Source organism: Hippocampus zosterae, chromosome 9, assembly GCF_025434085.1.
Source record: "Hippocampus zosterae strain Florida chromosome 9, ASM2543408v3, whole genome shotgun sequence".
NCBI classification, from domain to species: Eukaryota; Metazoa; Chordata; class Actinopteri; order Syngnathiformes; family Syngnathidae; genus Hippocampus; species Hippocampus zosterae.
The window spans coordinates 25,611,823-25,636,742 of record NC_067459.1 but is presented as its reverse complement, the minus strand read 5'-3'; the positions used below and the strand labels follow the sequence as shown (position 1 = coordinate 25,636,742).

At 51.1% G+C, this 24,920-nt stretch overlaps 1 protein-coding gene across 5 annotated transcripts in view; it reads right to left on the bottom strand.

The window, feature by feature from the left end:
• Nucleotides 1–23,234, bottom strand: part of sulf2a (sulfatase 2a) — a 32,064-nt gene extending 8,830 nt beyond the window's left edge. For 2 of the 5 annotated variants that reach the window (XM_052075363.1, XM_052075364.1), the window contains exon 1: nt 23,141–23,178. In XM_052075363.1, the coding sequence (XP_051931323.1) occupies nt 23,141–23,146 (6 nt within the window). In that variant the 5' untranslated portion in view covers nt 23,147–23,178. Of the gene's footprint in view, nt 1–10,419; nt 10,471–15,560; nt 15,712–23,140 lie in introns of those variants that run through there. The other 3 variants (XM_052075366.1, XM_052075365.1, XM_052075367.1) reach the window with 3 other exon arrangements.
• Nucleotides 23,235–24,920: the final 1,686 nt, after the last annotated feature.

Below are 24,920 nucleotides of genomic sequence, written 5' to 3'. Positions count from 1 at the left end.
TACACATCCCATCCCCCCCGACCCCCCCTTTGACTTCAGCCTGACAACTACTGATTACAGTACACGTCTCGCTGCTGGCTCCCTGATCAAAGGTGACTTTGGCATGATAGGAACTCCAGAAACAATTGCAACGCTATTGGGAAAAAGCGACTGCTCGCAAATCCGGGTCGAGCGCCGATTTATTCCCAAAACAACGCGACGCGACATCCCGGCACAGCATGAACAAAAGGTTCACAAGAGGCAAACAATTTCGCGGTGAGCAGAATCCTAAACAGTTTGCAGGCAGCTGAAGCATGTCCACTGAGAGATGCTCGGCTGTCGGAGGGAGGAGCGCCGGCGTGGGTGTGAGCGCGTGTAACCACCAGCAAGATGTGGGCACAACAATTCTTGTCAGCAGATGAAGACAATCACAACAGTGGGTCCAGCGGGAGTCTTGCGCTTCCTTTCCAGCATGGTGATCGGAATATAGCGCAGATCACAATTGACTGGAGACAGGCCCCGTCCAACATGGCCCCCAGCCCCCTTGGACTTGGCCATTTTACGCCATGAATTATCCGCATGATAGAAGGACATGGACAATGTCTGTCTCGGGCTCCGTTGACACAGAACAATTTGATAAAAATGCAACAGTTGACGCTACCACGTACAAATGGGGGTGGGGGGGGGTTGCTTTTGAACCATCCACAGATGCGCACAGCTGCAAAAGTTGTGACATTTCATTTCAAGGAGTACAACAAAGCGTCTCTGCTGGTGTGAGTAGAATCCATTTGCTGCGAGGGGCTTAATGGAGCGAGTATGTTCCTTGGTTGAGGAATAAATGCGACGCGTGACAGCCTCGTACTTGCACACATCCGACAATTAGGAGAAAAAAAATAACAAATAAAAAGCGCCCCCGCACAATGAGGCCCATTTTCTGCAGGGTTGGCTGTCTGACGAGAGACGTTTCCCGCAATTTGTAGTTGCCAAATTGAGTCCCCACAAAGACGTTGAGCTGAACGTTACACACACTTCTATCAATAGCAAAGTATGTCAACGACGGAGCGATTGGATGTTCTCTGACATTTCTCCCCAGGGAGCCACTCTCACCGTCGGATTCCAAAGGACTAATTGCAAGTTTCAGGCTTTTATCAGCTCCAACTGACGCGTACGTTGCGCTTTCTCCTCCCTTTGCTTTCTCGCGCTCTCTTTTTTTCCATCTTCTTTTACGATCCGTCCGCAACGAAGCCCCGGCGCCGGGTCATTTCAGCGCTGGCCTTTCTGTTCTCGGGCAGCTCCTCGGCGCCGACCGGGTTCAAAAGAACACATTGGATTTCCATTCAGACACAAGACAACATAAGTACCTCCCGGCAAGACTCCTTCAAGTCCTTGCGCTAAAGTAGAAGATGATATCATAGGGAAGAAGCTCCTAAAAGCATGCGCGGGGAACGGGGATCACGTAAAGGCTACGCTAATGCAAAGTGATGCCGGTAAGTTGGCGCGCGGGGAAGCAAAGTCGCGCTCATAAGAGGCTCGGCAGGATCAAAACTTGATGCCGCGCATCTTTTATTGATAAAGCTGAATTATAAATGGCGTAAGAACGGCGCCGGCCGTGTCACGGTGGGACGACCGTGCGCCGTGGGCGGATAGGCGCGCCGCGCGGGGATGTCGCAGCGCCCGATAACACGCGCGTCGGCACTCTTGAATTTCACAACTCAAGCGAGGCAGAGAGCGCTTGATAAATCTTCCAAAGACTTTGCCGAGGCGTTAATGTAGCCCACTCCCCTATCAATAAAACACACGGGGTGTGGAGAGGCATCAAGTCCGGATCGGTCCATCCCGCAACCTCCCGAGACAGATTGAAAGCTAGAATATGAGAAAAGCATAACAAACAAGCAAGATGGTGAGGATGCGAAGTTGAAATCGCGCCACGGAGCCAATTCCTTTGCTCCTAATTGAGGCCGGCCGGCGCAGCTTTTGCTCAAGTGTGACTTTGTTCCCATTGGCGGGCCTCGCTCTGAACAGAATGCCAGAAATCCCCCGGGACCCTTTAATTTAACAACAAAAGTTGGCATTCAGATGGAAATTCAGCAACGGCATACGTGGATGTGAGGCGAACGGCTGTCACTTTCTGTGTGTGTGCCCGTCTCTAGCTGTGGACCGGGACAAAAGGGAATGCTACTTGTTCAAACAGGATTGAAAGTTTTTTTTCATGATAACATTCACCGGCGCGGCCACCCTTCATCTTCAGCTTTTGCTCCGCCATCCACCGTAAAGGAAGCGTTCCAATCATTCAACGGGGAAAAAAAAGAATCCCGTTTTCAAGTTCAAGCCAGTGTTTGTTAGCAAAATGGGAATCTCGTGGCTGGAGATGACAAGAAAGTGGCGGTAGACTTTTGGTGGTATTGTATGATGGGGGGGGGGGGGGGGAGAACAATTTGGAGACGCTGCAATATTTGAGATTTTGTTCAGTAAAGTGCAACCGAACTCAGTTTTGCCCCCGCCGCCTTGTTTAAAACCATGCGCTAGCGTGCGTGCTAGCGCATTGTTTAAGCTAGCGTACCTTTTACCATGCCGGCGCTCAATAATACGACGTGTCTTTTGGATGCGTTCAAGACAGAAATAGCAGCCAGCAACTGACACTACGCCTCTTAATATGGTGGCACGCACGGTCGTAAAAATACGCTACAAATTTAGAGCTTTGAAATGGCTTGCTAGGTTCTAATTGCCATTCCATCCCAAACCTTTTTTATACTTGCTAATGTGTACCTGTAATGTTTGAGAATGACAAGAGGGATATGCAAAGGCTCAGCTCGACTTCTGCGGTGAGATTTAATTTAGATTTCCCTTTGGTTTTAATCAGCGCTGTACTTGGATGTCAGAACCTGCTCGTCGCTGCTCTACGAGTCCATCCGGGACATGAAAAAGCAGCATTTCATTTGGGAGGGGGGGCAAAGGGTGAAAATCTGACTTTCTATCAGTGCTGTTCCGTGTTGTCTACTCGATTTATGTGATTGCAGGGGTCTTTTTTTTGTTGTTGTTGCTGAATCTTAAATGTTACTCTACCTGGAATGTGCCGTTTGGGCAGTCAGTTAGGAATGAGAGCAAATTAGGTGCTTAACACATCGTTAATCCTGCAGGGAGTCTGATGACTCAACAGCAAGAGTGAAACTGTAGAATGCTGCGCTTGACAGACTTTAATGTAACGTTAAAAAGTCATCTCTAACTTTTCTGAATCAAGCGGGGTACTTTTGTTCCAAAAGGAGAGAAAAAAAAAAAAACAATCTATTGAGCAATTCTGGCGTGTGGTCTGAAAGTGGGCCGGGAAGCTTTCAAGGGAATTCAAGGCGGCATGTGGCTATGCGGTACGCCATCAAATTCAACGTGAACATCAAATAATTTTTGCCTGAATAAAAGCAAGCTTCAAGGCCGCGTTTAGTGCACAATAGCCGGCAACCTTCATCCGGTTCAGACTTGATTGACGAGCAGCAAATGCACTCGAATAAATTTCCCTGGCAAGAACGCGGAAGCTGTTACAACAGAAACTAACGAGCCTGCCAAAGGTTTTGGAGACTGCAGTCGGGTGCGGGTGCTCCAATCTACATCTTCGATATCCTGAAAGAAATGACATTCAAATATCGAATAAAAGCGATCGGTAAATACATAAGCGTCATGGAATTCCGTGTCCCCAAACTGGAGATGCGTGGCCACGCATTCCCTTGCTGGCGTAACATATCAAAGGTGGCCAAACACGCTGGAGGCAGTGTTACAAGCGAGGCCAGCAAGACAAGTTAACTTGCCAGAAGAAGAAATGGCGGGAAAGCTGACCTCGCAGGTAGGCGTCGAGTGCCTACCCGACTGACTGTTGCGGTTGATACCGCGCACCCGGCGTGATCGTGATTTTTAAAAATAGAAAGCTTCGACTCGGAGGAAATTTCACAACACCTTCGTCTGTTCGTAAGACCGAGTTGAAGCTGCGGATTCGCTTTGACGCTTTCCTCCAGTAGCTGGAACTCCAGAGGGAGAGGCGCAAGGTTTTTTGAGGTGATGAGGATTTTTGAGAAAGAAAAGCACATTGCTCTCCGTTGAATGACGCTTGTGGAATCTTTTCTGGAATATTCCAATTGATTCAGGCGAAATCCTGCAAATCTGTCCAAATACGTCATTGGGGCGTGGGGTCCTTTTGGCCGGATGTTGGATGGATTGCTGGCATGCCATCTGCGCAACCCCGCGAGCTACAAGATCCATTATCTCTTAAATGGTTTGGATTCTTTGAGATGGGATGCGAGGAGAAGAGTTGACTGGCAAATAAAAAGCCACGGATGAGAATGAGGGAGCCAGACATCAAGGCGGCAAAGGCGGGAGCGGCCGCTGACCGCGCGATGCTGGCGTACAAGGCCCGGCGATGTTCTGAGAACAAAGAGCCGCCGCGGATTCCCCTCGGCTGCGCTGACTGGAAATGTTCACCGAATGCGCTAATGCCGCGCGTCACACGTCAAATCTTCCTCCGACAAAAGGCCGGGACCAGAGTCGGACTAATTGTCTGTGGATGTGCAGGAGATGAACGCTGCGTATTGTTGGGCCCAACGGAGGGCCATCAAACACCCGCTGACTGCCTTTTGTGTGTGAACGCACTCATCTCACAGGAGTGAATTTGTTCTTGGGGGTGCGGCCATGTCCCGTATCACCATGTTTTATTGTTATTAGTATGATTATTTCTTTCTGGCACATTGCCACTTGCCCGCCGCTGTATCCAGCAGCAACCGAGCGGCACGCAGCGCGAGCTTGGTGGTCCCAAAGAACTCGGGTCCTCATCAAGGTCGCGACAATTGCCCCTCCTCCCGTCCAACTCGCTGCTATGCTCCAAGAGAGCCCAAAGAGAAAACACAAACAGAGCCTCGATTGTGCCTGACTTGAGGTTAACCCCCCCCCACAACCCCCTGCTACGGATTTAGAAGGGAGAAAAAGGAGAGCCCGTCAATGGCGTTTTGTAAATACGTAAGCGTTTTCACCCCCCCCCCCAAGTCGATAGGATATCTGCCCGCTTTGCAGTCCGCCGGCGTCCCTGCCTTTCCTGTCCTATTGTGTTTTCGCTGAGAAGCCGTTTGTGGCACCTCTGACGGAGCGGCCCGGTGGCCTGCCCCTTTGAGACGGGGGTTGACAGCTGAAACAAGTGAGCGCCTCGGTAGACGGGACAGCCCACCGAGCGACGGCTGCTCCCATTTGCCGGCGACTAACAACGGCCAAAGGCCCCCCCCCTACCGTGAATCACATCTCGGTCAAATGGATTACAGGCCAATCAGTCGGCGCACATTGTCGCGCCGATAGCGCCGATTGAACCAAATCCCAGCGGCATCCGTGAACATTGGACGCGTGCCTGACTTTGCGGCGCGAAACCACCAAGAACCAATTAGCCACGTGATGAGTCGTTCAAGCGGAAGCCGAGCTGCGCGGAAGAAGCAAGCGCGGCTTTGCTAGCGGGACGAAATCAAGTTGCGCGAGTGTCAACAACTGACCCCTTCCGGGAGCTGTCATCATCGGGGAGGGCTACCGTGTCAACTGGGTGGGGGACTAAATGCGGGGACCTTGTCTCGCTGCTGGCCTGGGAGGGCCCTTGGCATCCCTCCGCAAGAGTTGGAAGAAGTGGCTGGAGAGAGGGAAGTCGGCGCCGAACCTGACCCTGGATGAACAGTCCATCGCGGACGGATGAATGATTTGTTGACATACTATATCAACATGAAGCATTGTCACGTTCATTTTCTGCGACCGATTCATGTGAAAGCGATCATTTGGCATCATCCGCCGGTGTGCTTGATATGAATGGTTACTCAGCATCTACTACGATGCTTTTGGCTTTGCCGCGGTTCCGTCCGGCTTCCGTTCAACGGTTGCTACCGCGCTGAATTATTCACTGCGGAAAAATCACCACCGTGCCTGGAAGTTACTGTACATCAAAGTCGTCACCGGAGACTCCGGACTAAGTGTCATTTGATGAAAACGGGAGCTTGGACGACTCGAAGGCCATCGACCATCTTTGACCATTTGATGGGGGCGACGGCGCCCTGAGCGGGCAATGAGCGTTATCTCATCGAGTGTTATTTGCGGGAATTTGGGGGCACTCCTTTTACTCTCGCTCTCCACCCGCTTGCCGTTTTCACCCTCAGCCTCGCTCGCTAGCTTTCGGTGGGAGCCTTTTGTCAAGGGATGAATGGGCTTTTGGACATGCACAACATGATCTCTCCCCTCCTCTGTTGGAACTACACAGGGGGGGGGGGTTCAGATTGGAGCAAAGAGGGAAGGCTGACAGGCTGCCGGGCTGCTTCTCTCTCTTTCAATCTCTGTGTGCTTTGCTCAAAAATCACCGCGGAGAATAATTCAGTCAATGAGGCTTTCCCAGCAGGAATCTTGGGGTATGTCTCGAGACCCAGGGAGTATTTTTTTTACAAAGCTCAGTGGGGGTATGTATTTGAAGGAATAACATTTAGTATGTGATGCGCCTTGAAATGACACAAAAGGGCCCCCAAGTTGAAACTTCAGCCTCTGTGTATTGCTACAGTTCGATACCAAAGTGGGCGGGCCTGATGCCGGGAGAGCGCAGGGCTGACGTCTGGACAAGTCGCTCCCCATCTCACTCACGTGGCCCATCTGTCCGTCTTGACCTGTGTTTGGGGACCGCCGGGCGGCCTAAGTGGCCCACAAAGGGGGTCCCTGGCATGCCGCCCACGTGGAAATGACGATGAGTCCTCCGTCGCTTGCCAAACGTCCCCGACGGACCGCCGGCGTTCCAGGATTGGTGTGTTATCGGGTCGCAGACGTCTTGTAATGAGCGCTCAGATTGATCGAGTGGTAATCACGGCTTCGCCCTTTATTGCTGATGCTTCCTGTTGGCCCTTTCCAAAGGATTGCCTACTCCCCGATGCGTACTGGTGGACTGACAACTAAGAGAACTTTGAATAAATATCTTTTTTAATTTAATTGAAACAAAACTGCACAAATAAAGGCCTTATTGGGACAAGATGTTTATTCTCGAATGAATGACTTCTGTTCACATTCTCCCTTGTGGGAAAATGTGTTTCGAAATACCAACCAAACCAGGGAAGAGAAATAAAACAAAGTTAAAAGAGCCCCCCCCAAATAAGATCATGTCTCTGAAAAAGTTGGAATGGGGGTGAACAAAGCAGCACTTGATCATTTTACTTGTCTCGCAGAGAGCAAAGCGAGTCAGCACGGATCAATCTAACAGAGAGGAAAGCCAGAAGGAGGGAAGGCTGATATCAGCCTGTGATCATACTCTCACCTTTGTGTCCCTCCGTCCCCCCCGCCCGCCTCCCTGCACAGGCTCTCGCAACGGGACAACAGCAGAGGTCTTTGGGACTCCCATTAGCCCTCGATTAGGCTGCTGTCAGAGAGGAAGCCAACTACAAAGCCACCCTCCCACACACCCCCGCGGTGGCAATCAAGACCCCCCAGTCAGACTCTACCCCCTGACTCCCCGGGATCTATTGCGGGGAAGTAGGCAGAAATGAAAGCCCTGCCCGCTTCTCAGGGGAGAGGACATTGTGATGACTTTTTCTGCAGCCTTTCGAGTTTTTCCAGATTGCTTACACTGAAATGAAACGCTTCAAGTATGACGGTCTGGGGAAAAAGGCCGAGACGTGCTGAGATTTGTACAAATATTGCACACAGACGCACGCTCCCAAATCCCCCTCTCCCCCCTCCCTCAAACAAGCAAGCAGCTACTCTTTCTCCGCAGCCACATTTTATGTGTTCTCAATCTTTCCCCGTGAAATAGGAAACAGCAGCGGCTGGGGGCCAGTTTGTCACCCCTCCCGTCTGCCTCGTAATTAATGTCAGCGTGGCTCCGTTTCCTTAATGGTGCGCTTAGCGCATCCGTCTGCAACATCGAGCCCCTTCGTCTTACGTCACGCCATTCGATCATTTTCCAGCATCGGACAGAACGGGAGATTTCGCAATCCCTTGGAGATGAATAGGCAGCGCTCGCCGATGACTGTAGGTCACGCTGAGCCAGGAGGTCAATGGGATTCATGAGAAGAGGACCGGGGACGAATGTGCGTCCTCCATGAACCCCCCCGTTGGGGGCCGTTGCTTGCACTCTCCTCCACCAGAGGCATTGAAAGTAAATAAGGATGGCGGTGCGTTCAAGATGCACATAAAGTGGCCAATAAATGCACGGGTTGGGCACCCGAGGGAGGCGTGCGGGAACGGCGGACGGCGGTGGTCTGCGTTGTTTGTTTACTTCCTTGTTAAACGTGCGTCATTTAAAGCTATTAGCGCAATTATCTTTGTGGTGTGCGAACAAAGGGAGGAATTGTGGGAACGGCAGACAACTGCCATTTTTGCAGGATGCGCAACCCCCCCCCCCCCCCAATCTCGCTTGCCAACCGCTTCCTTGCCAGTTAGGAGGCGACCGGTGACACCGCCGGTGAGCCGCCGCCATCCGCGTTGGCCCCCGGGGGTTTGGCAAGCGGCCGCTCTGTGTGTGGGGGGGGTCTTCACCGGGGGCGCTGTCCTGGGCAACATGCCCAATGTTGACAAAGCCCGGTTTCGCCTGCTGTCAGGCCATTATGTGCGCGCCGTGCGGAAGGAATCAATTAGGCTGAGCTCACAACACGCCACTTTAATATTTGACTCGGAATCAGCGGAGCGCGCAAGCAAGCTGGCACTTCTGGTCTTGCCCATGTAGAAAATGAGGGTCGGTCACGCGCACATACGCCGGGGAGGAGGTGACAAACGGCCTCCAACGACAGGCGGGTCTCAGTGGAAAAGGGAAAAGAACCTTTTGTCCATCACGGGAAGTGAGCGCGCGTCAGGAAGCGGTGGCGAGGGATGAGGCAAAAAACAAAAGAGCTCACAAACAAGCCGAGCTCGACGGAAGGCGAATCCATGCGATAGAAAAGTGAGCGGATGAGGTCTACATCTGCCACATCAAATGTGACCACCGCTGGAGGTCGACGCCCCGAAGAAGAGCAGAAAAGGTGCTGGCATATTGACGACCTCAAACAGAATATCTCATTCGCCTGTCGACTCTTGATCGTGTCGCTGAGACAAAAAGAAGAATCAAAGCTGTCCCTCATTGAGTGACAAGTCAAGAAGACGGGCTCATTTGACAGGCTTATAAAGCTTTTCTTATTTTCAGCTTTGGCCCGTATTTTATATTGGTTGCTGAATGGACAGCGGAGCATCACGCTCATTTGAATTCTTGCGAGTGTACATGGCTCCTCAGCTGCTTCCAGTCGGTGCCAAGTAATTCGTCATTATTTGATATGTCATTGAAAAAAAAAAAAAAAACGATCCTCGCTTGTTTACAGCTGAAAGCCTCGGGAAGTGAAGGCTATTTTTTCCAGCTATTGGTTTAACAAGCGTGACCCTTCTTGGCTTGCTCATTAACATTCCTCTTTTCTCTCTCTCTCTCTCTCTTTTCATTTCACTCTATCCTCATCTCTCCCTCATTAGCATACACCCTTGACAACCAGAGCGGGGGAAATGTGCCGCGACCACTACAGGGCTCAACCATCCCAGATTCATCCAAAGGAGCCCACAATGAGCACGCTCGCTTCTTTGTGCTAATCACCGTCAGACGGATGAATCGAGGACTCCCAGATGCCTCTGAATGTGACAAATTCACAGACAGACGACAAATTGCGGAGGTGAACAGAAGTCTGCCGAATTGTTGGTCTCTGCCAAGGTATGACAAATGGAGGGAAGGATCATCTGAGCCTGAATGTTTTCCTCCTCGAAGGTGGAACATCCTTTGGCATTCCCAAAACAATTCATTCAATACACATGCAAGCTTTCTCATGGATGAAGTAATCCGGGATCCATCACAATCAACAAAGAAAACGTCACACGTGCCCGACAGTGTAAATCTAAGCCAATTGGATGGCGCGGGTCGACCGTGCGGAACGGTGGCTTCGAGCCGACGCAAATAAACCGGTGACGGGCCGCACTTTGTACAGATCACCCGACTGCAGTCGCACGCGTATGTCACGCGAAACAAAGCCAAGTATAACCAGCCAAAAATCCGTTGCCGTAAACACTCCAAACAAACAACGAGAGCGACGGGATGCGGGCAGAGGGAATACGGCGGCCTCAGCCGGTGAAATCTTCATTGCTATCCATCTGAATTGAAGACGGGCAATGCCGAGCGTTGGTGGCACGTTCAAGCGTAATGTCACGTCCTCGATCTTTTTCTGCATGCATAGGACTCGCGTTCCATCCATTGCCCAAAGAAGTACGACTGCTGTCGTTTGTTTGTGAGTAAAAGAGCTCTCCAAATGATTCGATGACTACGAAAAGGACTAGTTCACACCGACGACGGCCACGTGGTGCAACCATGCCAGTATTGAAGTTCCGATCTAAATGCATAGAACCGTGGCAACTTCTTAGCATCCTCTCTTGTATTAGGTAGACGATTCACCTTACCTGTCTGGAGAGCGAGCGGAGCCAGACGTCCTCTGCGTTAGAAGCCAGTCACTGCGAAACAAACACAAAGTCCAGTTCTGAGTTGAGGTGGTTGGCTACGTACTCCGCAGAGACCGAGACACAAGGCTAGCAACGCATAGGAAGCGCCACTGCCAACGGCCTACTTCTCTTCTTGTTCTTCCACACTCAACTCGTCCAACCACACGCCCACAGAGTCAGGATGGAACCCAAAAGGACCTTGCCCCCCCTTCTGACCCCCCCAAAAAAACATTCCACAACTTGGAGAGGGAACAAAAGACTCAAGGGGGAGCCAAGAGTTACTCCCCCCCACACGCAATTGGTGGATGCTTTGATGAATGAATTGATTGTACGGCGCATCTGTCCCGACGCACCGCAGCCGGTGTGCTCGTTTGCCAGCGGCCAATGGCTTCATTGCTCTCAGAAGAAGGCTGGAAAATGGCTTCTGCCTGCCAATGGTTCCACATCTTCATTTGACTCAGGTTGTGAACTTTGCAAGCTCCGAGTGCAAACCTGTTCGGTAGGTCCAGCCCATCCTACTTCAATTGCTCCGTAACGCTTCCTTTTAGCTTTTGTATGGACAAGCTATCCACAAAGTAAAAGCCACTGAGACCATCGGCCCTCCGTCGTGGCTTGTTTTGTCCCGCGGGTCTTATTTCTGGATCGGGGACACAAGAACGAGGACGCCGCAGACATCATTTATTTTGACAGGATTATTTGGCCCAACACGACATCCGCATTAACTGGAGCGCGCTGGCTAATGCGGCAGTCTGCCACGGAGATATATGTTTCATTTGTCCCATGACAACAAAGGAGTGAATGATTGAATATAAATAGGAAGGGAGGGGGAGCGGGAGAGAAATGGCTCGAAAGGGGCCGCGGGCCACACCGTCGTGTGACAAGCACGACAACCGAGAGAAAATGCAACGCCTGACCTTGCCCCCTTGATGCGAACAAGAGCACCAGACATGCAAAAAGTCGGAGGGAATGAGATGGCGTATTACCCGGAAGAAGAAAAATGAGGAGAAAGAGACTATTTTTAGCAGTTGTGGCTTTTGGGAACGTGTTCCGAGTGCATCCTGTCATGTGGTGTTCCACAGGGCTCAATTCTGGGGCCTCTGCTGTTCTCGCTGCAAAAACAATACGGTCAATCCATTTGAACATGAAATCGTTTGTCTTTTCAGTGTCCTCAATGAAAGATCGCTTGAATAGGATTTGCAAATCGTTGCATTCTGTTTTTATTGATGTTTCACAGAAAGTTGGCAACTTTGTCAGAACGATCGTCTTCATGCTATGCTGTGCCATGAAAAGAGAAGGATTGCGATTTTAGAGCAATATTTGCCTGAGGAGCTTCTTGGGGAGGGAAAGACAGAAGGCCAAGGCTTTAGGTGTAGGTAGGCCGAGTTCTTTGTCTTAGTGCAATGAGAACAAATGGATTCAAGAGCAGAGAAAAGCTGCCGATTCTGCCGCGCCCCGCCACCCCCCGTGAATGGGATGGGCTGGAATGGAACGGATCTGCACATCTGTTCAGGTTGATCCGGATGAACTTTGGCTGGGAGGATAGGAGCGCAGCACCCCCCGCGGTCTTTTCTTTGATCGTCTGCCTTCTCGTCCTCTGGGAGGAGGCCGATTGATTTCAGGGGGCCGGAACCCCTGCGGTGCCCAAATTGATCGGCCATCCCAAATGCTCTTTCTTTCCCAATTGAGAGTTGACTAAGCCGCCACTATAGAGCAGCAGGCCTAAAGAATGCCAAGTGCCTGCCAACACTCGAACGTTGTTACTGTTGCTGGGCTGCCCGTCTCACTTCCTAGCTCGCTTCCGCCTCACTCCCCCCGCTCCTCTTCCACTCTACTTACTCTGCGTACCTTTTGAACAATGCCGCCGGTATTTGTGAGGATGGAGTCGACGGTACCGGGTCGAGCAAAGTACTCCCGCCGTTCATTAAAGATAAGCGAAGTGGAAGATTTCCTGTACGGCACTCGGAATGAATCTCTTCACCAGCGGTCACATCGGAGGGATGAAAGCGATTTGAGCTTCTTTGGGCCAAGGAGATCAAACCGTGCACTAAGGTAAGAATGACATCAAATACACGCAGTCAAAAAGTGGGGCAAGGACAGAAGCCAAAGTCTGCCTTTTGTTTAGGAGCCCATGTTTCCTTGTGAAATGAAGAAACAACGTCCGACTCGAATTTGACTTCATCGACACGGACGGACTTTTTCCCCCCGCGCCTACTTTGAGGATTCAATCGCGGAGAAAAGGCAGTTCAGTCGCAGGTCACTTGTACCCCTGTTGCGCAAGGTTTTAAACCTGTTGTCACACGGCTTTGGCGGCGTGACAAAATCCAATTTCGAGATGTGTAATTCCATAAACCTTATTAGCGCAACACAACGGCCGATGCGCCTCGAGGCACAAAAGTCGTATGTTATTCTCAACTGCGACAAAAGGTCACCGATGACCCGGGGAGCTAAAATTTGATTGGAACAAGCCCCCCCCCCCCAGTCCCCTCCCTGCCCGATATAAAATGTAGCAATATTATTTCGTATCATCTTTGCTCTTCCAGGATGGCGAGTCTCCCGAGACTGAAAGGGCAGCGAGGCTCTTCACTGCGGCAGCCCGCCCGGCACCTGCGCCACTGCAGCTCGGGAGCACAAAAGGGAAACCATTGGAACGCGCGGCCCACCCACAGCGGCAGGAAAGCGCGCACGCAGCGGGAGAGCACCCGAGGCATCGCCAAAAGAGCCCCCCCGCCGCCACACTATCCATCATCAGAGCCGAGGCACTCGTGATTCGCACGTTGATCTCCCGAAGCGGCTTCAGCGCATGGCCGGTTTGCGGCCGATCGCCCTGAAACAAGCGAGCGCTGCCCATGACGCTTTTCGTGTTCGCCAAAGAATGAAATCAAATCGGATTCCCGCTCCCGCCGTAAAATCAAACATGGAAGCGTGCGCTTATCAGCCTTCAGTCAAAATGAAGCCGGATAAAAAAATTAACTGTCTCATGTTACAGATTTTTTTTTTGAATGAAAGATGATTGCATTGTATGGTTAGAATAATTCTCACGGGCATGTATTCTTCCAACACTGCGAAAAATGAGTTGGATTTCATTCACTTGCATGCTGACAAAACAAACGGCGGGTACAGCGATGGCCGACTGACGTGATAGTAGGGCTGGGTTGAAAAAAATAAAAAGGCCATCGAATCAAATGTATCGTCTCTCGCATGGCCCAATATCAATTCATCAAACCATCAATTTGATCCTTTTGACCCTGGTTTTCATGACTTGAGAGCAGCGGATCAAAACAACCGAAACCATCGCCAACGAGTTTGAAGGCGGACGTCCGGAAGTTACGTCATCGTCACGCCGCACAATGAATCAATCATCAAAGTCATCAGCAACACTTTTGGGACGTATCTCTCTCTTTATATAGTCACGCACCCACACCCTTGGGATTAGAGCACGGGGGTGTACCTGAATCTAGTTCTGAAACATGTTGCCAATAGAGCAAGTGACTGGAGATGAGAGGAGCACAATGGAGCAGAATGGAGCAGTCCATCTCCCCCAGCGACCATTCCGCGGTGTCACTTTGACAGCCACCACCGATATCCACCACCTGTCACCTGGCGTTGTAAAATGTGGAAGCATCCGTCCCCAATGCGTTTATCGATTGGCCCGTGCCCTCGGCTTCATGGGCAGCTTGAGGCAACAGCCCCGCCATTTGCATCCAATGCATATTCAGGCGTGTAACTCGTCGACACGGCCGCCCCTTCGACACATTCCCCCGGCCGCTTTACAAAGCGGCGCATCGAGCGCCTTACAAATCCCACGCGCTCGCTTACGTAGTCACAGCACGGCGGCCGCAAACGATATCAACAGGTTTCAAGGTCGCCACTCCGCGCTTTGTTTTAATTTGACTCGTGAAAAGATGAGCAACTCGGGGTGGACGATACCAGCGTAACGCGGAGGGAGGCCCGCGAGTGGCCGCGGCTTGGCGCTCACTTGCCACGAAGGCGGCGAGTCCGCGGGAGAGGTCTCGCGCATCCGTGGGTGCGCACGGGCGTTTGTGCCTTGGGGACAAGTGGACAGGTGGGACTTGGCGGGAGGATCCTCCTACTTCAGTCCGCTGGCATTCAGATTAAAAAAGAGGCCAGTTGACGTGGGGGTTCGCGCTTCCTCAGAAGAGCGTGTCGTAATAAATAATGAATGTTTGAAGAAGATGTATCTTCCTGAGCTTCCTTATTTGCCCGCGCGCCTTCTTTCCTCCATCATCCATCCACCCGTATCGCCGCTCACAGCACGGATGGTTGCGCCCGCTCCAACGTGAATATTTCACCCTGGAGGTCACTTCTCGCAGCCGCCCCCCCCCCTCCCCTCACTATCGCAACCGCTACAGCTTGGCGCTAAGTGGCGACCCATCAAGATATTGACAAAACACGGGTAGCGAGCATATTCGCTCGCCAAGAATATGAGCAGGCGGCTACTGGAGAGGCAGACATTGGCGTGATCGTGGCGACCCTTGAATGGGTGGAGTGGCCCCCCAATTTTTTTTTAAAAAAAGGTGTAGAAGAGGTAAACGATCCCCAAGTGCCCTCCTGGTCGTTTTTCAGCCTTGAAGCGTCTCTAAATGTACACAAGCATTCACTCAGCAAGCAACCGCGCGGATTCTATTGGGTTGAGTAAACCGAGGCCGACCCAATGAATGTAGCGAATTTTAAAAACGGCCCCCGCTCAGACAAAGGGTCCACACCTAAGCGCCGACGACGCCGAACTGACCGATTCATCCAACACCGCACGTGATGAGGAATTAAGTGCCCGCATGCGGCAAACCGTCGTCGTCGGAACACTTTGGAAGACACAAACGGGGAGCGTCAAGTACCAACTTGTGCCCTCGGATCCCGAGCGACAAAACGGCTTCGGATCAAGCGAGCCGCACAATACGCGCAGCGAGTTGTGTCCGGAGCAGCGCCGAACCGATGGGAGTAGTCATGTGTAAACGAGGGCAAAGCCCCAGCGCTGTACCTTGCAACCACGACGCGAGTCCCGCAGAGGAGCCGGCGACTCGCACACGCGGGTGTGTTCCCGTTTGTACGATGCAAGGCATGCACGCAGACGGAATAACACGCACCTGCGCCGGCAACTCGGGAGCATCCAGTCCTGTCCGCTCCGTTCAGATCCCGTCGCCCTCGCCAGGATCGCTTAGCCAGCCACCCACCCCCCCGCGCAGCCCCGGCGCAGATAGCTCACTGTTATAGACGCGCTGACAAGTGAAAGGGGAGAGGCGTGGCCTCATGCCAGATGAATACAAGAGGGAGGGGCAAGGGGGAGGGAGGGAGGGAGGGAGGGAGGGAGGAGAGAGTTGCTCCCCATTTCCAATCCAACGTTGGCCGCTTGCTCTCCTCCTTCCCTCATCAAATTAGCGCGTTGTCACCGTCCACCTTTTTCCTCTCCTTCAGCCGACGTACTGTTGCAGCTGCCGTGAAGTTTTGGGGCTTTTATCTGCTTACTTTGGTCACGCTTTCGCATCTGCAGCCCCCCCCCCCCCCCCCCCCCCCCCGCCATCTGTTGGGAGCCACAGCGCTTCACCTATTCAGACTCTGAGAAAAGCGCAGGCACATTGGGGGAGTGAGAGAAAGAAATGGGTGGGAATGAGGGATCAATCTTCATGGGGCAGGCGTGGGGAGGGAAGGCTCGCTCACACACACACACACACACACACACACACACACACACACACACGCGTGCGCGCGCACACACACAAGCACATTATCCATCAGGACGGCAAGCTACAGAGTTGTTCCGGGCAACGGTTGGGCTTGGGTTGGGCTCATCGGCACACAAACAGAAGAGAAATAAACCCGTCCGCCTCGATTTGACCACAAGCGTGCAAACTCCCGCCACGGTTGACCTCACACGCCAAATCCACAAAACCGGTTTGTTCTCGACCCAGCAAACAGTCTTTACCGAGACGGATAATCCACAAAGGAAGACGAGCAGCGCGTCCCGGTGACTCTCCGGGCCGCAGCAAGGTTGGCCTTTGACGGCGGGTATTTCTCCGGAGTGCGCGTTGGCGCCCTCTATCCCCCGACCGCGGGAGGGAGAGGCATAGCCGAGCGCCGAGACATCAATCGGCGTCCTCGCCGGCCATCCCGTTGATGGATGCGCCCGTTTATTCCTTCCTGCAGGTTATTTCGATGCGGTCGCAGCCAGAGAGACCCCGTGATGGAGAAGCCCTCGCCTCTCCTTTCTCACCCGGCCGAACGACATCGCTCTAATCTATTTTCTGAATTTGGAGCTCTCTCTCTCTCTCCATGCCAAATCCAAACGGGGGCAGCGTAAGATTAATTGTCCCGCCTCTCGCAGCATTTTCAATCACAAGGCCAAAAATGAATCGGCTCGGCCAAACGCAATTTGATGTCAGCGGATGAGATTCCGAGCGTGCGTGCTAAAGCCCTTTTCCGGCCACCTAAATGCGAGCGGATTGAAAGCAACGCCGACGGGATGACGGTCGAGCCCGCGGGAAACTTTCCCGAAAACGCCCAAATGACCCTAAGAGACGGGTCACGCGCGCTGCCGACACACCCGAGCGGCAGCTCCTTGACAATACTTGGGCACATGAATGATTCATGCGGCGACACTCTTGCCTGCTCTTCGGCTGACTTCTAATTGGGTTGAGCGGCGCTCGCCAGATGGATTCCAAAGGCAAGCCGGGGACATGACAGAAACGCTCAGGTACGGGGCAAGAGAGCAACAAAGGGACAAGAAAGAAAAGCCACCAAAGGTGCAATTTCACGCAGGACAATAGGGGAGGGATGGCGGCTCGTCAACAGAGGGCGCTAGTGCGATGGCATCCTGCTCAACTGAGTCACTTTTGAAAGGGACCAAAAAAAAAAAAAGGGCGCTATGAAAACAAAATAGGATAAACAATGTTTTTAGATGAGCAGAATAAATAGTATGCGGCTATTGATGAGGAAAATGGATTGCTTGTCGCAAATGATGAAGTTCGGGCGCGACTTCTGATGGGAAACGATGCTTAGGCAGGCTGCTGCAGCATCTCGAGTCTGGTCTTCATCATCAACGCCATCAAGTGCATCCATCCATCCAGCTGGCTTTATTTGTGACGGGAGATGATTTTTCTGGCACGAAACGACAATCATGAAAACAATATTGCATCCAGCAACAACCAACTAAACTGTCTCCTTAAAACATACACGTGGCACCAAAATGTCAACGCCTCCTATGACAAAGACATGTACCTTTGTGCTTAGCAAAAACTCCGGCAGCCGCCACAATTGGGGAGCCTTGTTTTCAGCTTCCTTGAGTGAGACGGCATCCCAAAGCCTTTGCCGCCAACGCGGAGGCGGCCGCATCCATCTTCGCCAAGCGTTAATGATGGTGCAGAGCGTTCCACCCTGCTGTGATGGCGTCCTTGCCCGGCAGTGCGCGCTTACAAATGAATTTGTTCCTTGTTCCCGTGCCAGGCTGATAAAATATTCCCTTGTCAGCCGGCGGCGTGAAGAATGGCGCCGAGGCGGCGCAGCGCTCATCGCTACTGCGTGGCACTCCTCGCGGTCTCTCTTACCGCGCGCTTATTCTTCGGGGCGTTGATTCATGGCCACAAGTGTTCTCTCCACCAGCGGCAAATTGCTGCTTTTGTCAAATCCGGCTTCTTTCATCGCAGGCGGCTGAAAGAAGCTCCGGTCGAGCCTTCTCCTTTCTCAAGAGCGCTTTGAAGCGGTCATTTGGCCGGATGACCGTCACGCACTCGACTTTCAAGTCAGACGCTCCTCCGTGAAGCGTCTCCAGTGGGGCCAGAATGCTGTCGCTCGCCTCTTGGCTGCTACTCGTATAAAGAGGGAGCAGAGGACTCCGACTGCGGCGGATCTCTTCACTGGGCCCTGAAATATTTGAGAGCTGTTTGGAAGATCCCAGGATTTGTTTTCCCATTTTGAAGTAACCTGGACCTGAGGCACCTTAGCTCCGAGAGCTCCTCCGCCTTGACCCCGTGTCCGGACCAGACGCTATTAGAGGGAGCGAGAACGACGCGGCGGCTCAGAGGGGATGCGGCCTTTTCCGTTGCCGCTCCCTTCCCTCTCTTTGGAAAGAATGAACGTAACGGCATCCAAAAGTGGCCATCTTGAAAACTCATTTTTAGTCTTTGGCTTTTGACTCCGCATGAGACTTGATTTTTGAGCAGCTTGTTTTTGTGCTTTCTCCTGTCTTTGTTATTAATTTAGCGTTTTATGAATTATTTTTGCCAATATAATCCATCTTTATTGATATCACCAGAGCTGCAGCTGTAACAAAGCAATAGAATATTTGATTTGAAAAGCTTTGCGAGTCACAGCCCTCCCATCATTTTGACTTAATTGGCACTTTCAGACTCGTATTCTTCTGACAAATACGTGGATTCAACTATCGGAGTGTTTTGGTGCTGTGCACTTCTGGGCTTCATTCGTTTTGGGTCCTGGAGTGTTTCATGCCCGCAACTTTCACCAGAGCTCGGCTTTGAACTCAACAGCTCCCCGAGGTAAACGGGTAGATTACGTACATTTTTTTTAAAAAATCAATTTTCCCCCTTCCTGCACCCCACCAAGTCCACCGCAGGTTGGCATGTACCGAAGAACCACTTGCCCCCCCCCCCCGAGAGGTCCAGGAACGGCAGCATATCTCGAGACAATTAGCTGCACCCGCCTTGACGACGAGCTATTTGCATTCGGAACGTGCGGCACGCAGTGTAATGTCTGCCAAAGACATTAATAAGACGCGCCTGTGGGCTTGTCTAACAAGGCGCCCCCCCCCCCCCAGTGTTTGCAGCACAAACACACTTGGAATTAGTTTTGCTGAAAGCGTGGCGCAGGCGGCAACGCACAGGCGCAAAACCCCCGGGACGGACAATCGCGCAGTACAATGAGAAGAACGATTGTCGGAATTTGTTTGGTTGATGCGTTCCGGTCAACCGTTGACAAGAATAAACGATACGTTGATTGAGTATTCGGTGCGCATATTTTCTATCCTAATTTCTCTTCCGCGCGGCTCAGCTAATATTGCGTCAATGTGCTGCAATTTCAATGAGTTCGTTCATTGTACTGCTTTCAGGCGGAGTGTCCGTGTGCACGGGCAGCCGTAAACATGGCATCCCATCGCCTTTACAAGCGCACCCGATTGCAACGCCGCAATCTTGAAAGTCGGCAGCAAACGCGACGGGCCTGAATTGCAAATGAAAAGACTTTAAACCGAGATGTAAATGAGCAAGCGGCCCTGTTTGGCGTGGTCAATAATTCATGGCTTCTGTGTACCCGAGTGGCCCTTTCTTCTTTTGAGCGTGGCTACGCGCATCCGCCAGCACGCAACAAGGAGGCTGATGGTTGTTCAAGCCAAACAAATGACATCACCGGTGAACAAACATGGCCGCTGCGGGGAGGCGGCGTGTTTTATTTCTCGACTCCTGAATGTCAAATACCTCGCGAGACAAAAGCCCGACAACAAAGCTATTTCACGAGGCACCGCGGACTCTGCGAACATATGCGGGTGTTTTAGCGGCCTCCGCAGAGTGACACTTAAAGCCCGCGCAAAACACGGCAGCCTTTTATAAAGCGCCTCTCCTTATTCCGACCCAGCGGGCACGTCTGAACGGCTGCCCTGAAGCAGCCCTGCGAGCGGACTAACGGCGAGTGGGAGGATGAAACGAGTCCTACCCGGGAGAGGGGGCCAGATGATGAATTGCGTAAAACCTCAGTCGGCGATGCATTTTAAAGACGCGGCGGCGGCGGGCAGAAACGAGCCGACGCTGACGGAGCGCGGGACGGCTTATTAGAGTGCGTCTTTCTGTCCGTCCGCGTGACGAGTGGCTCCTTAATGAGCTGTCTGGAGTCAAACGAGAGAAATAGCGACACAATAAATGACCAGGCTCATCGCTCGCCGTTCGCCCGCGTTCAGATGCGGCCCGCTAATCTCTCTATCTGGCCTGGCACCGCGCACAACGAGAATTCTGCCAAATGGCATCCGTCAATCTCCGGCTTCATTTGCATAACGACACTCCATGTCTCCGGTCGGACCGGTGTCGTGTTTTCCGCAGTTATTTACAGTCTGGAATGAGTTTTCCCAAATGACGGCAAAATACAAGACGGCCCCCCCTCCTCTGCTGGCTCTTTCATTCTCATTTGGAAGTGACAAGATAAAAGCGCCTATGCGGGTAATTGCCGAGCGGCGTTGGAATTACAAGTGCGGTGAAAGGATGTCTGTGGTCTTGTAGTAGGAGGAGGCGAGTACGCGGCTCCAATTTCTGCCTGTTTAGCATGCGGGCTGCAAACTCTTGCCTCTGACACGGCAAACCTCATTAAGATAGAGCAAACTCATTCACTCGAGAATGAAAGCTAATTCGCCGTACCCCCCCGCCCACCCTCCCTCACCGAGATATGGAGAGAAACCTAAATTGGGTCTTCGGGGACAAGCAAACATGAAGGTAGAGCCCCCCCCCCTCCCGCCTCTCATCATCACACTTTTACCGTGACCTAAACTGAAGGGCACCACTCTAAGCTTCTTTTGAGCTGACGCCGTCAGCATGAGGATGAGCCCCAACCTTCAAGGCAGCGAAGCCACGCTGGACAAACCGGCAAAAGCGGAGGTATGCTCGCTAATAATAATAAAAAAAAGAGAGAAAAACAAAATCACATCGGGTGTGACCTTTGGGTAAGGATGAGGTAGATTGGGGGGGGAGACAAAATGGGAGGAGGGCCCGCAACAGAGCACGCGGCGTGGGATGTGACATTTAGCAACAACAGCAAAATGTCATGTCAATTCATCAGGAACACCGACACGGGCCGTATCGATACTCGGCGGCCTCACACGCCGTCTTCCCTCCTCGCGGCTGTCTGCCAAAGAGCACCACCAAAGATGGAGCGCCTGCCGTGGCTCCAAGCTACCCTTAATAATATTTCTGCTTCTTCAGCTCGCACCCACGCCGAGAAATGGAACGGATCCATCACTTACACAATGGCAGCGCAAGGCCCCGGGAGATGGCGTACGCTTTCCAAATTGCTTTTGAATAACCGCAGTCTAATTGACGGGAAAAGAACGCGGAGTCATAAACTGTCAACAACACATTTTTCACTTTGTACGTGCTGCGTGACCCCCCCCCCCCCCATCTCTCGCGAATGCGGTGACGAGGTTTGAAAGTGTTTCTGTGAGCGACCCGGCTCTCCCTCGGGGGATCGAAACGCTGGAACAACTGGCTCATTAGAAGTAAAAACGCATCAAAACAGGACACGATGCAGCCGGAAAGCCTTGGGAGGAACCGCAAAGTCAGAGGAAGAAGAAGAGCACAGACGGATGGATACGAGACGCCGGAGGGGAGTCACAGCGCGGCAGAAGGGGGAGACGGACAAGCAGAAGAAAAGCAAACACTCGGTTCCGATATGCACGGGATACTTCTCGAGCACGGGATATTGCTTGCGAGTGCGTCGCAGAGGTCCCTTTCTGACACACCTTCGTGAAGAAGACGCAGAAATCTCAATTTAGCCTCCGGTCCGAAGCGCTCGCAACAATACTTTCGCTATATGCTCGCGAGGTTTGCTTTGGACATCAATGAATACCTGAAAATCAAAGCTGCCGGGGCTCCAGGCCGCACAGAGATGGTGGCATTTTGCCGCAAACGTTTTCAACGGCAAGAACATTTTTCACCTCCACAAGCAAGAATTTGTTCTTTTTATAAATTCTTGAATATTTTTTTTTCTTTGCTGACTCCTGCTCGACACTTAAGCCCGTCTATCTGTTATTTCATGAAAACGAGTGAAGAAGCTACTGTACTAGCAGTTTTATATTAAAAAAAAGTGTTGTAGAGCCCCGGCGGTAGTGTTGCCGTCTTATCAGATATTCATCTTTTGCTTTTGTTGTCAGTCCGCGACAGAAACGAAGGAGCTGACCACGCTCTCCTTTTGAAGGGAAGCATGGACTCATTTGGGCTGCCGACAAAAATAGAAATCATCACATTACTGACGCCGGTGGGGATAGCAGGAAGGTAATTTCCCTGAGGAATACAACGTTAAGCCCGTCAGATTTTACACGCACTTAAAGACGTTGACGGACCGTGCGATTGTCTTGACTTTCAAAGTTGTATACTTACATTTCAAACACTAATTTGCCGGCAAATTGTGAGAGGCGGAGAAAGCCCGCAGCATAGACGTAAATGAGCCGCAACGAGAGCGGGCCTCGCTTCGATTATGATGAGACCATTTACTGTGTATTAATGTCCAGAATTGCGCGGTTTGAACAACGCGCCCACAGTCTTTTCAAGATCATGGAAAGTCTGCTTACAATCATGGAGCGGGCGATAGTTCAGACTCACACTTGAGTGTGTTTGTAATCATCCGGCGTCAGAATAACTTTTTGTGTTTGGAGGTTGCACTGCTAGATTGACTTAGATTTTTCCTTCTGGGAGATGAAGAATGATTCCGTTTTTTTTTAAAGCCCGGCAACATGTAGATAAGATGTGAGAAAGATAAAGGCTTCAGCCACCCGGAAGGAAGTATGACATCATGGTAACATGATGTCTTTATACATAAGGAATAACTAGAGGTGCCAATAAGAATTGTTGGCATTACCGGTCCTTCTCTTTTTCCAAATGGACATGTGAAACTGAAAAGGTTTCATCCAGCGCCACGAATGAGAATATATGACGCATTCTATGGGAACACTCATCTCCCTTACCTTCATTATGCATGCCGGCAGAGTCACTCTCAAGTGAGGCCTCTTGCCTGGGGAAGAAGGAAGAGCAAGTCATCGAGTGAACGACCTTCAGCGGCAGCCGCGTGTTGTGCTACATTATTACACCAAGGTCTGCCACCTGCAGCAGAAATCTTTTGGATCCAGAATGTACAGAAATAGTATGTGTTGTTCCAATGCCCACACATCCTTTATATATATTTTTTTCCTTGTACAGCTTGTCCTCACTACCTAACCGTGACTCAATTTGGTGTGACTTTTGCCGAGAGACAAGATCCACCATGACTGGACACGGGTCAATCACAGAGCAAAGCATCATCCAATTATTTATGCTCACACTCACATCTTTCAGACAACGTCGTCTTCGATGAACCTAACGTGCATGTTTTTTGTAAACTGGGATGACTCCATAGTTAAAAAAACACATACAAGCATGGGGGTGACATCCGCACAGGAGGGGCGTAGGCGAGATTCGAACCCCAGCATCAAAACTATGAGGCGGCCACGTGCCTACCTACCGTGCTACGTCGTTTGGGTGTGTGCGTAATTAATTTTCAACAGCAAAGATAATACTGTACTGCACGTATCGAGTTGATTCGTGGGGGCGTTGGTCTCTCTCGTGGAACCAATGACAGGAAACGAGAAAATAATTCTACACGACCGCAAGTTCCGCAAAGGCAATAAAACGTCGCTAAACACACTTTTCAATCAACACTAAGTGTCGTTACTTGTGTAAAAGCAGAAGTAGTAGAGTACTGAAAGCAAAGTAGATTTTTCAACGTCTAATTTTGATGGCTGTGAGTGAAGTTCAGCCACCGTTGAGTCACTAGGATCCCTGTACTACGTTATGTGGAATATGTTTAAAATTTACTTTGAATCCTGGCGACGACTTAAGTTTGCGAGATAGTTGGTAGCTTCAACGGTACATTTCGGTGTACCGACCTTTCGTGACGTCATATCCACGCGTCTGTCGCGTCAGTGGAGGAGTGTTGAATTGCAGCGCCATCTGCTGCTCGTTCATAAAACTGCGCGGGATAGTTTTCACAAGACTTGCAAACGAAACTCATGTACATTTTTTTTGTTTAGATTATACATAGGAGGCGAAAAAGCCCAGCGGCTGGAACGAGGGCTTCAAAAACAACGTTTAGTCACAAGGCTTTCTTTAGCGCTCATCCAAAAGGGAATGGTTATTCTCTTTCTGACATCCTGAACGCCTCATATCACGTAAACGCATCACTGCCTTTTTGAACACACCCAGTAGTTGATGGAATAGGAAGCAAATAAAAAAATCCACGTTCATTAATATCATGTTGATATTGGTAACAATAACTTTACTCTTAATGTTATTACTGTATTGTACTATTTTTTTTTTTTTTGCTTAACAACTGTGACTATTTTTAATGTATTTACCGGTCATGCAAATATTAATACAGCACAGTACTGTACATACCATATGAATATATTTAGTTAATCTACAGCAGAGGTCTCCAATTCCGGTCCTCCGAGCCCCTATCCGGCCTACTTTATATGTTTTCCTGCTCCAAGACACCTGATTAGGGAACATCTAAAACAGGCTGGTTGGGGGCCCCTGATCTACAGTCATATTTATTATTGCGGTGATTGGAATAACCGCATTACAAATCTTCCAAGTACTTCTTTCTTCTGACACACGGGGGGGCCCTTCGTACACGGAATACTATACTGCGAGCCTACTGGCCTCTGGTCAAATTGAATGACGTTTGAGGGGGGGGGGGGACTACAGAAA